A 13052-nucleotide genomic window follows, 5' to 3' on the forward strand; every position below is an offset into this window, starting at 1 on the left:
GAATTCAATGAATTACAGATGGTGGGATTCTGTATAGTGCTTTGAGAAGTATATTGGATTAGGATGGACCAGCCTCTGCGTCTGTTTGTTCTGACTTCATCATAGAACGTAGAAAGGAGGGAATACCTTGTCAGTTGTACAACTGAATGCATTCAACTGAAGTGTGTCTTCCGCATTTGAATCAGAGAGGTGCCGGGGGGCTGCCATAATCGACATCCACGTCTTCGGCGCCCGGGGAACAGTGGGTTATAACTGCCTTGTTCAGAGGCGATTTTTACCTTGTCATCTCGGGGATTCGATCCAGCAACCTTTCGGTTACTGGCCCGACACTATAATATATTAAAACACATGTAGGTAACACTTTCCTGGTCTACCTTTCACACTCCTTCTGACATCAAAATAATAGTTATTTTCCCAATATACAATCTGGCACAGAGATACACACTGTAGAAATGATTTACAGACACACATATGTAAAAACTGTTTTATTTGGTCTGTCGAAGGAGACACGGCAATATGACAGCATCCACAGTGGGGAGACTTCCTGCTTACAAACGTCAACAGTAATTCAAGACTGCCACTGTTGGGATTTCCCCCCCCCCCAACAATCACCCCTGTTTCCCTAGAGCCACGCAAAGGGAGGAAAGAGATTGGTTGATGTAAAGTAATGCCTGCCTATGGTGGTGTGCCACGTCACGGACTGTGCAGTTGGGCACCGGACGGCTATATCGTATGACGCGGTTATAGCTGACAGTACCTATTTCAGGCGTGGTGAGATCTGGCACACGTCTGCAATGTCGTCGGGCAGGAACGTGACCATTATCATTGGAAGTCTTGGCCAATGCTGTTGCTGGCTGTTGTTGTTGTTTTCTGTGTCCCCAGCTGTGTGCGATGACATCACGGTTCAGACAAAGTGGGCCTCGCCGGGAGCGCTGGGTTTGGGCCGGTGTCTCAGTCTTTGGTGCAGCGGTTTGGCCTCAGTTGGGCTGAGGTCCTCTGGGCTGCTGGGGGGAGGGGACCGGGGAGGTAGAAGGTCAGCGGAGGTCTCAACCTCGGGGTCAACACTAACAGAGCTGTCCACTGAGTCCTGTGAACAGTGTATGGGGAGGTTTGAGGTCTGAAGGGTGGCGGTGGTAACCATAGGGGTAGAGGAGAAAGTAATGGTGGAGGAATGGGAGGAAGCGAGGAGGAGGAGAGCAGTAGGAGAAGTCGGGGAAGAGGTTTTAACAGTAGGAGAGGTCGGGGAAGAGGTTTTAACAGTAGAGGTGGTCGGGGAAGAGGTTTTAACAGTAGGAGAGGTCGGGGAAGAGGATGTAACAGTAGGAGAGGTCGGGGTAGAGGTTTTAACAGTAGGAGAGGTCGGGGAAGAGGTTTTAACAGTAGGAGAGGTCGGGGAAGAGGTTTTAACAGTAGGAGAGGTCGGGGTAGAGGTTTTAACAGTAGGAGAGGTCGGGGAAGAGGTTTTAACAGTAGAGGTGGTCGGGGAAGAGGTTTTAACAGTAGGAGAGGTCGGGGAAGAGGATGTAACAGTAGGAGAGGTCGGGGTAGAGGTTTTAACAGTAGGAGAGGTCGGGGAAGAGGTTTTAACAGTAGGAGAGGTCGGGGAAGAGGTTTTAACAGTAGGAGAGGTCGGGGTGGAGGTTTTAACAGTAGGAGAGGTCGGGGAAGAGGTTTTAACAGTAGGAGAGGTCGGGGAAGAGGTTTTAACAGTAGGAGAAGAGGTTTTAACAGTAGGAGAGGTCGTGGAAGAGGTTTTAACAGTAGGAGGGAAGGTTTTAACAGTAGGAGAAGAGGTTTTAACAGTAGGAGAGGTCGGGGCAGAGGTTTTAACAGTAGGAGAGGTCGGGGCAGAGGTTTTAACAGTAGGAGTTGGGGACATATTGATGGGGCTAGTGGTACCAGAGGTACTTGATGATGGCCAGCCTCTCGTGGCTGAAGAACCACCAGGAGGCTTGTAGAAGGTTCCGGGCGGAGGCTGCAGATTCCTTGGTTGTCTGAACGCTATGGGGGAGTTGGTAGAGGTTCTAGTCTCCCCACCACCTCCAGCAGCAGAGTTAGGCCTGTCCTTTGTCTCCTCTCTGTCTCTTCTGGACGTCTGGCCAGCCTTCACCGATAACGTGTAAGGGCTGTTGGAAAATATGGTGCCGACACTTCCACTGGATGGGAGAGCAGAGCTAGTCGGCCCAGATACGGATGGTTGTGTCGGCATCGTCGGCTGCTTCCCTGTCGGCTGTGTTCCGGGGCCAGCACCGGCAGGCGGTAAATTAGCCATGATCATGGCGGTGCGCGGCGTGACATCGTAGTGTTTGTACTTCCTGTCCCAGGTCCTACGCTGCACGGCCTGGGGATTGAAGGGTGTGATAAAGTAGGTACTGACCCTTGACCCCTCACCAATCCGAGGCATTTCCTTCTCCGGCTCGGCCGACTCCGTGATGGAGTCAGCGGTGGGATCCAACATGGCGGCGTCGTTGGTGTTCTGGTCGTTCCTCTCAACGACCTGAGAGATGAGATTGTACTTTATTAATCCTCATGAAGGGAAATACTGTAGGTTTATCATACTTACAGCCACAGAAATTAAAAAGAGCAATACTACACAACATTAAAAACCATCACAAGACAATTCCAGTATATTTTCATTAAAAAAACTATTAAAGTGATGGGTGTTGACCTGGGAGGGGGTGGGGAGGGGCAGGCGCTCCAAGGGCATGCTGATTGGTCGGAACAGTATTCTCGAGCGCTGGGAGCGAAGTTGGACCCGAGGGGCCGTAGAGGAGGTAGAGGAGGAGAGATTGATGCTGGGACGGCCAAACACAAGGGTAGACCTCTGCACCTATGGGGCGGCAGGGTAGCCTAGTGGTTAGAGCGTTGGACTAGTAACCGGAAGGTTGTGAGTTCAAACCCCCGAGCTGACAAGGTACAAATCTGTCGTTCTGCCCCTGAACAGGCAGTTAACCCACTGTTCCCAGGCCGTCATTGAAAATAAGAATTTGTTCTTAACTGACTTGCCTGGTTAAATAAAGGTAAAATAAATAAAATAAACCTATGGGACAAAACAGACAGAAATTGAGCTTCGTTGCTGATTCCTAACTCTGACACTTTAGCAATGACGTTGAACCTGTTGATGTTGCAGTGATGATTGATATGCACTGTCCCTCTGTCAAATACATTTCATAACTAACTAACACTCTCACTCAGAAACAAACCTTGGGACCACCAGCAGCAGCAGAGCCGACGCCGTTGAGCCTCTCCAGGGCTGTTAACTCTCTCCTGTCTGGTCCAGTCCTTCCTGTCTTCACCTCATCTAGGATATGAGAGGATGGGATGACCGACGAGTGTCTCTTGCAGACTTTGGTGCTCTGCTTGGTAACAGGGCAAAAGGGTTAGGAACGACAAAAGAACCACAACAAAGCCAAACAGTCAATTGATTCTTACCAAGGTGGTCAATCTTTAAATACAACCTTACCCGCCCGGTACAACCTTACCCGCCCGGTACAACCTTTACCCGCCCGGTACAACCTTACCCGCCGGTACAACCTTACCCGCCCGGTACAACCTTTACCCGCCCGGTACAACCTTACCCGCCCGGTATAACCTTTACCCGCCCGGTACAACCTTACCCGCCCGGTATAACCTTTACCCGCCCGGTACAACCTTACCCGCCCGGTACAACCTTACCCGCCCAGTATAACCTTTACCCGCCCGGTACAACCTTACCCGCCCGGTACAACCTTACCCGCCCGGTACAACCTTACCCGCCCGGTACAACCTTACCCGCCCGGTATAACCTTTACCCGCCCGGTACAACCTTACCCGCCCGGTATAACCTTTACCCGCCCGGTACAACCTTTACCCGCCCGGTACAACCTTACCCGCCCGGTATAACCTTTACCCGCCCGGTACAACCTTACCCGCCCGGTATAACCTTTACCCGCCCGGTACAACCTTACCCGCCCGGTATAACCTTTACCCGCCCGGTACAACCTTACCCGCCCGGTACAACCTTACCCGCCCAGTATAACCTTTACCCGCCCGGTACAACCTTACCCGCCCGGTACAACCTTACCCGCCCGGTACAACCTTACCCGCCCGGTACAACCTTACCCGCCCGGTATAACCTTTACCCGCCCGGTACAACCTTACCCGCCCGGTATAACCTTTACCCGCCCGGTACAACCTTTACCCGCCCGGTACAACCTTACCCGCCCGGTATAACCTTTACCCGCCCGGTACAACCTTACCCGCCTCGTACAACCTTACCCGCCTCGTACAACCTTACCCGCCCGGTACAACCTTTACCTGCCTCATACAACCTTTACCCGCCCGGTACAACCTTACCCGCCCGGTATAACCTTACCCGCCCGGTACAACCTTTACCCGCCTCGTACAACCTTTACTCGCCTCGTACAACCTTTACCCGCCCGGTACAACCTTACCCGCCCCATACAATTGCCACCTTTGATTGATATAATAAATAACCCCTTAAGTGATGTGGGTTTCCTCAGACTCCAGTTCATCTCCTCTGCAATGGGTCGGACTTTGCAGAAATGATTGACTCATTCAAGACACTTGGACCTCCTCACCTCCTTGATGTCGAGCAGGGAGACGGAGCGAAGGCTGAGTCTCTGCTCCTCCTGAAGGGTGAGTCGGGTGGAGGTCTGGTCCGCCGTGGAGGAGGAGGAGGAAGAGGAGGAGACGGGGCTGGCCACGTCAAAGATCATCTGGAAGTGACGTACCAGCAACTCCACCATCAGTGCCTGGGAGGATAAATGTCATCAGGAAATAAAGGAGCAAAAAAAAAACTAAGGTGATCTGATTTGTAAAAGGTCACAGGTCACTTATCATAACAATACATTTAATTGATATAGCGCTTTTCATTACAAGAGTTATTGATAGGTCATAGACTGGATAACAAAATGATAAGTCCCCAGGTACACACCTGGTAGAGTAAAGGTTAGTCTCCAGGTACTCACCTGGTAAGGGTAATCAACCAGAGAAGACAGGGAAACCTCTGCATCAGTCTGTCGTGGTTTGACCAGCGTAGGGCCGAAAATAATACCCAGATTACTGGCTGTCATCTTGTTTTCCTCGGCCTGCTCTGTCACTCTGAGAGAAGAGGTACATATTAATACAATATTAACAGATTAAGAATTTAAAAAAATATAAAATAATATGTACAGATGAAGGATATGATTTGCTAATATGGGTCTCTGGGGGAGGGGAGAGATTGGTGTCGACTATAAACAGTCAAATGTTGAACATGTTAGAATCACCTTTGGCCGCGATTACAGCTGTGAGTCTTTCTGGGTGAGTCTCTAAGAGTTTTTACACACCTGGATTGTACAATATCACATAATTCTTTTAAAAAAATCTTCAAGCTCTGTCAAGTTGTATTGACCATTTTCAGCTCCTGCCATTGATTTTCAAGCCTTTGTAAGTCAAAACTGTAACTAGGCCACTCGAGAAACATTCAACGTCAAATCGTAAGCAAATCCAGTGTAGATTTGGCCTTGTGTTTTAGGTTATTGTCTTGCTGAAAAGGTGAAATAATTTCCCAGTGTCTGTTGGAAAGCAAACTGAACCAGGTTTTCCTCTAGGATTTTGCCTGTGTTCCATTTATTTTAATCCTAAAAAAAACTCCTAGTCCTTCATGATGACAAGAATACCCATAACATGATGCAGCCGCCAGCATGCTTGAAAATATCAAGTGGTACTCAGTGTTGAGAGAGTACTCAGAGTGTTGGATTCACCCCCAACACTCTGTAAAGTTAATTTCTTTGACACATTTTCTGCAATTTCACTTTAGTGCCTAATTGAAAACAGGATGCATGTTTTAGAATATTTTCATTCTGTACAGGCTTCCTTCTTTTCACTCGGTCAATTAGGTTAGTATTGTGGAGTAACTACAATGTTGATCCATCCTCAGTTTTCTATCACAGCCATTGAACTCTGTAACTGTTTTAAAGTCACCATTGGCCTCATGGTTAAATCCCTGAGCAGTTTCCTTCCTCACCTGTGTTGAATCTGTGTTTGAAATTCATTACTCGACTGAGGGACCTTACAGATAATTGTATGTGTGGGGTACAGAGATGAGGTAATCATTCAGAAATCATGTTAAACACTATTATTGCACACGGAGTGAGTTCATGCAACTTATTATGTGACTTGTTAAGCAAATGTTTACTCCTGAACTTATTTAGTCTTGCCTTGACAAAGAGTTTGAACACTTATTGATTCAAGACATTTCATATTTTCAATTAAATTTGTAAACATTTCTAAAAACATAATTCCACTTTGACATTATGGGCTATCGTGTGTAGATCAGTACAACATCTCAATTTAATCCATTTTAAATTCAGGCTGTAACACAACAAAGTGTTGGCCCCGGAGTTTCTAAACCACTGAGGTAGCAGGAACACCTGGCCCCGGAGTTTCTAAGCCACTGAGGTAGCAGGAACACCTGGCCCTGGAGTTTCTAATCCACTGAGGTAGCAGGAACACCTGGCCCCGGAGTTTCTAAGCCACTGAGGTAGCAGGAACACCTGGCCCTGGAGTTTCTAATCCACTGAGGTAGCAGGAACACCTGGCCCCGGAGTTTCTAAACCACTGAGGTAGCAGGAACCATCTTCGATATCACCGTTCATACTAATAGTTAGTCAGCGTAACTCTGCTAGTCGTCCTGTAACACGATGTATACTGTCTTCAAATAGAAAAAGGTAAGACATGCCAGCAAAGGCAGAATGATGTTGTGGTTGTGCAGAACACTTTCCCAGCACCAATGGCAACGATTCAGAATGCTATGACTACCGTAAAGCACTGGAGGGGATAGTTGGACCCATCTCTGTGGGAGATGGCTTGCCACTGGCAGTTTGTGAAAAAGTGTTGGACTCTTCTTAGAAGATAAACCTTAGAAGAGAAAACGAAGCTGTGAATTTGAGAGAAAAGGAGGTTTATTATCGAGAAAGAGAATATTCATATGGCACAAGCCAACCGAGTTGCACACAAACACAAATAGATAGTGATGGACAGAGAGATCAGCCAATTAAAACCATACTGGCCCCTGGATGGGGGAGGTTCTAAGGGTTGTCCTAGATAGTGATGGACAGAGAGATCAGCCAATTAAAACCATACTGGCCCCTGGATGGGGGAGGTTCTAAGGGTTGTCCTAGATAGTGATGGACAAAGAGATCAGCCAATTAAAACCATACTGGCCCCTGGATGGGGGAGGTTCTAAGGGTTGTCCTAGATAGTGATGGACAGAGAGATCAGCCAATTAAAACCATACTGGCCCCTGGATGGGGGAGGTTCTAAGGGTTGTCCTAGATAGTGATGGACAAAGAGATCAGCCAATTAAAATAATACTGGCCCCTGGATGCGGCAGACTAAAGGGGAGGATCTAAGGGTTGAGCTAGATAGTGATGGACAGAGAAAGATCAGCCAATTAAAACCAGCGGTTGTTTTATCCGCTCCTGCCATAGGCTTCCAGTCAAGTCCCGTTCGACAGAGGCTGGTGGGCGAGATTATGGCTATTGAGGCAATCTCCATTTTGAAGTAGCCCATTTTTTATTTTCCTACAACTTCTATGAGTTGGTAAACAAACCTGAAAGGGTGCTGCCCCCTGGAGGGTGTTGTCCGAACAGGTATAAAGACCAGGATGGTGATTTACTGCCATCTGCAGTTATGGAAAGTTTTCACACAAATATAAATCATTGGGTATTCCCTCCTAATGACCTGGATGGAATTATGTGATCCTTCCTTAACCCACAGGAAGTCCCACCCAGTTGACTACTTCAAAATGGTTCCAGCATGCACGTTCCTGCGTCAGTCAGAACAGGGCATATATATATATATATATATATATATATATTGAGATGGCAACATTGTATCTGTGCCATTGAGACTACCTTTCCTTATTTTTGAAGTTTGAAAAAGTCTGAAAGTACTAAATCAAATCTTGTCATTAATTTATTGTAGCCACTAGATGGCGGTGATACAGCTTGGCTAACCCATTTGAAGAAGACAATGTTCTCTGATCATTGGCTGATCACTCTCAACCCATAGGAAACCCCCACCCAGTTGACTACTTTAAAATGGTGGAAGCCCTCAATAGCAATGTCCATGCATAAACTGTTATGCACGTGAGTGAGGACCCAAAAGCGGTTTAACAAAAACAGAGTCCTTTAATGTCAAAACAAACAACCCGCAGAGAGGGCGACAAATGAAACATAAAGTCCTTCTGAAATCACAAAAGAGTTCCCCTTCTAGCAGCAGAGGAGATTAGCTGGGTTGTAGAGGACAGAGGTACCTGATCACACGTGGCCTCAGATGAACAGGCAGATTCCGACAGGACAGGACAAGGTTGAAGCAAACACAACGATAGTTTGGTTCTGGCATGAGAAACTCAAACGAGAATCTGACAAAGACAGAAGCAGGAACAGAGAGAGAAATAGAGACCCAATCAGAGGGGAAAAGGGAACAGGTGGGAAAAGGGTGAACGAGGTAGTTAGAGAAGACAAGGAACAGCTGGGGGAAGGAGGGGAAGAGAAGGCAACCCAATACGACCAGCAGAGGGAGACAGGGTGACGAGAAAGAACAGGAACAAGACACAACATGACAATACATGACAGTACCCCCCCACTCACCGAGCGCCTCCTGGCGCACTCGAGGAGGAAACCTGGCGGCAACGGAGGAAATCATCGATCAGCGAACGGTCCAGCACGTCCCGAGAGGGAACCCAACTCCTTTCCTCAGGACCGTACCCCTCCCAATCCACTAGGTACTGATGACCACGGCCCCGAGGACGCATGTCCAAAATCTTACGGACCCTGTAGATAGGTGCGCCCTCGACAAGGATGGGGGGGGGGGGGGGGGGGACGAGCGGGGGCGCGAAGAACGGGCTTAACACAGGAGACATGGAAGACCGGGTGGACGCGGCGAAGATATCGCAGAAGAAGAAGTCGCACTGCGACAGGATTAATGATCTGAGAAATACGGAACGGACCAATGAACCGCGGGTTCAACTTGCGAGAAGCTGTCTTAAGGGGAAGGTTCTGAGTGGAGAGCCAAACTCTCTGACCGCGACAATATCTAGGACTCTTAGTTCTACGCTTATTAGCGGCTCTCACAGTCTGCGCCCTATAACGGCAAAGTGCAGACCTGACCCTCTTCCAGGTGCGCTCGCAACGTTGGACAAAAGCCTGAGCGGAGGGGACGCTGGACTCGGCGAACTGAGACGAGAACAGCGGAGGCTGGTACCCGAGGCTACTCTGAAAAGGAGATAGCCCGGTCGCAGACGAAGGAAGCGAGTTGTGGGCGTATTCTGCCCAGGGGAGCTGTTCTGACCAAGACGCAGGGTTACGAAAAGAAAGACTGCGTAAGATGCGACCAATAGTCTGATTGGCCCGTTCTGCTTGACCGTTAGACTGGGGGTGAAAGCCGGAAGAGAGACTGACGGAAGCCCCAATCAAACGGCAAAACTCCCTCCAAAATTGAGACGTGAATTGCGGACCCCTGTCCGAAACGACGTCTGACGGAAGGCCATGAATTCTGAAAACATTCTCGATGATGATTTGTGCCGTTTCTTTAGCAGAAGGGAGCTTAGCAAGGGGAATAAAATGAGCCGCCTTAGAGAACCTATCGACAACCGTAAGAATAACAGTCTTCCCCGCTGACGAAGGCAGTCCGGTGATAAAATCTAAGGCGATGTGAGACCACGGTCGAGAGGGAATGGGAAGCGGTCTGAGACGGCCGGCAGGAGGGGAGTTACCGGACTTAGTCTGCGCGCAGACCGAACAAGCAGCCACGAAACGACGCGTGTCATGCTCCCGGGTGGGCCACCAAAAACGCTGGCAAATGGAAGCAAGCGTACCCCGAACGCCGGGGTGGCCGGCTAACTTGGCAGAGTGAGCCCACTGAAGAACGGCCAGACGAGTAGGAACGGGAACGAAAAGAAGGTTCCTAGGACAAGCGCGCGGCGACGGAGTGTGAGTGAGTGCTTGCTTTACCTGCCTCTCAATTCCCCAGACAGTCAACCCGACAACACGCCCCTCAGGGAGAATCCCCTCGGGGTCAGTGGAGGCTACTGAAGAACTGAAGAGACGAGATAAAGCATCAGGCTTGGTGTTCTTAGAGCCCGGACGATAAGAAATCACGAACTCGAAACGAGCGAAAAACAGCACCCAACGAGCCTGACGCGCATTAAGTCGTTTGGCAGAACGGATGTACTCAAGGTTCCTATGGTCAGTCCAAACGACAAAAGGAACGGTCGCCCCCTCCAACCACTGTCGCCATTCGCCTAGGGCTAAGCGGATGGCGAGCAGTTCGCGGTTTCCCACATCATAGTTACGTTCCGACGGCGACAGGCGATGAGAAAAATACGCGCAAGGATGGACCTTGTCGTCAGAGAGGGAGCGCTGAGAAAGAATGGCTCCCACGCCCACCTCTGACGCGTCAACCTCGACAACGAACTGTCTAGAGACGTCAGGTGTAACAAGGATAGGTGCGGATGTAAAACGATTCTTGAGGAGATCAAAAGCTCCCTGGGCGGAAACGGACCACTTAAAGCACGTCTTGACAGAAGTAAGGGCTGTGAGAGGAGCTGCCACCTGACCGAAATTACGGATGAAACGACGATAGAAGTTCGCGAAGCCGAGAAAGCGCTGCAGCTCGACGCGTGACTTAGGGACGGGCCAATCAATGACAGCTTGGACCTTAGCGGGATCCATCTTAATGCCTTCAGCGGAAATAACAGAACCGAGAAATGTGACGGAGGAGGCATGAAAAGTGCACTTCTCAGCCTTCACAAAAAGACAATTCTCTAAAAGGCGCTGGAGGACACGTCGAACGTGCTGAACATGAATCTGGAGTGACGGTGAAAAAATCAGGATATCGTCAAGGTAAACGAAAACAAAGATGTTCAGCATGTCTCTCAGGACGTCATTGACTAATGCCTGAAAGACAGCTGGAGCATTAGCGAGGCCGAAAGGAAGAACCCGGTATTCAAAGTGCCCTAACGGAGTGTTAAACGCCGTCTTCCACTCGTCCCCTTCCCTGATGCGCACGAGATGGTAAGCGTTACGAAGGTCCAACTTAGTGAAAAATCTGGCTCCCTGCAGGATCTCGAAGGCTGAAGACATAAGAGGAAGCGGATAACGATTCTTCACTGTTATGTCATTCAGCCCTCGATAATCTATGCAGGGGCGCAGAGACCCGTCCTTCTTTTTGACAAAAAAAAAACCCCGCTCCGGCGGGAGAGGAGGAGGGGACTATGGTACCGGCGTCAAGAGCTACAGACAAATAATCTTCGAGAGCCTTACGTTCGGGAGCCGACAGAGAGTATAGTCTACCCCGGGGGGGAGTGGTTCCCGGAAGGAGATCAATACTACAATCATACGACCGGTGTGGAGGAAGAGAGGTGGCCCTGGACCGACTGAACACCGTGCGCAGATCGTGATATTCCTCCGGCACCCCTGTCAAATCACCAGGCTCCTCCTGTGAAGAAGAGACAGAGGAAACAGGAGGGATAGCCTTCCGGATCTCCTTCCGGGAACCACTCCCCCCCGGGGTAGACTATACTCTCTGTCGGCTCCCGAACGTAAGGCTCTCGAAGATTATTTGTCTGTAGCTCTTGACGCCGGTACCATAGTCCCCTCCTCCTCTCCCGCTGGAGCGGGGTTTTTTTCTTGGTCAGATTCTTCTGTTATGCACGTGAGTGAGGACCCAAAAGCGGTTTAACAAAAACAGAGTCCTTTAATGTCAAAACAAACAACCCGCAGAGAGGGCGACAAATGAAACATAAAGTCCTTCTGAAATCACAAAAGAGTTCCCCTTCTAGCAGCAGAGGAGATTAGCTGGGTTGTAGAGGACAGAGGTACCTGATCACACGTGGCCTCAGATGAACAGGCAGATTCCGACAGGACAGGACAAGGTTGAAGCAAACACGACGATAGTTTGGTTCTGGCATGAGAAACTCAAACGAGAATCTGACAAAGACAGAAGCAGGAACAGAGAGAGAAATAGAGACCCAATCAGAGGGAAAAAGGGAACAGGTGGGAAAAGGGTGAACGAGGTAGTTAGAGAAGACAAGGAACAGCTGGGGGAAGGAGGGGAAGAGAAGGCAACCCAATACGACCAGCAGAGGGAGACAGGGTGAAGAGAAAGAACAGGAACAAGACACAACATGACAATACATGACATAAACGGGTTATTTCCATATAATGATCTCTTATACATCTCTATGGAACAGGGAAGCGAGTCACTGCCTTATCCGATGACGGCACGGCCTTATCAGCTTGCTACCCTAGCGTCAACATCCCCGGCAGACACAAAGTAGTAGCTAGCTAGCTAGATGGAGAACGCAGACGTTATTTTTAAGGAGTGCATTTTGCAAGCGGCTAGTTTACATCAACTACCTTCACTAAAACCACTGCAAAGGTTTTGCATTGGAAATGTCCAAGAGAATCTGACATCCTCCCCAAAAAACACATAAATTACTCCGAGCCTCCCACGCAGAAGCTACTTTCTGTCTCTAACACAACAACTGAAATTAAATTATAGAACAAAATTAAATAGGAATGTATTTTATCAAACTAAAACTGAATAGAACCTAGTTAATCAAGTCAGAAAACTGAAAATAAAACATTTTTTTATAGACGATTATAAATCAAATCAAATATAAAAACACAAAACTACAATAACCTTGGTTTGGTATGTGTGTGTCTTTGTGCATTTCTACCCATATCTTACCTGTGTAAGTGAGCTACGAGGAAAGGGTTCTGTAGTGTGTAGGTATATACCCATCTCTTACCTGTGTAGGTGAGCTACGAGGAAAGGGTTCTGTAGTGTGTAGGTATATACCCATCTCTTACCTGTGTAGGTGAGCTACGAGGAAAGGGTTCTGTAGTGTGTAGGTATATACCCATCTCTTACCTGTGTAGGTGAGCTACGGGGAAAGGGTTCTGTAGTGTGTAGGTGAGCTACGAGGAAAGGGTTCTGTAGTGTGTAGGTATATACCCATCTCTTACCTGTGTAGGTGAGCTACGAGGAAAGGGTTCTGT

The 13052-nt window shown here is 48.7% G+C and overlaps 1 protein-coding gene across 5 annotated transcripts in view; it reads right to left on the reverse strand.

The window, feature by feature from the left end:
- Positions 1-470: 470 nt before the first annotated feature.
- The window catches only part of LOC110509132 (rho GTPase-activating protein 29), a 70034-nt gene continuing 57452 nt past the window's right edge, over positions 471-13052 (reverse strand). For 4 of the 5 annotated variants that reach the window (XM_036966299.1, XM_036966304.1, XM_036966302.1 and 1 more), the window contains 5 exons: positions 4971-5103; positions 4581-4754; positions 3204-3359; positions 2669-2830; positions 471-2497 (listed from right to left, as the gene is read on the reverse strand). In XM_036966299.1, the coding sequence (XP_036822194.1) occupies positions 905-2497; positions 2669-2830; positions 3204-3359; positions 4581-4754; positions 4971-5103 (2218 nt within the window). In that variant the 3' untranslated portion in view covers positions 471-904. The remainder of the gene's footprint in view (positions 2498-2668; positions 2831-3203; positions 3360-4580; positions 4755-4970; positions 5104-13052) is intronic. The other variant, XM_036966300.1, reaches the window with a different exon arrangement.

The sequence above is a fragment of the Oncorhynchus mykiss genome, chromosome 28 (assembly GCF_013265735.2).
Source record: "Oncorhynchus mykiss isolate Arlee chromosome 28, USDA_OmykA_1.1, whole genome shotgun sequence".
Classification (NCBI taxonomy): domain Eukaryota; kingdom Metazoa; phylum Chordata; class Actinopteri; order Salmoniformes; family Salmonidae; genus Oncorhynchus; species Oncorhynchus mykiss.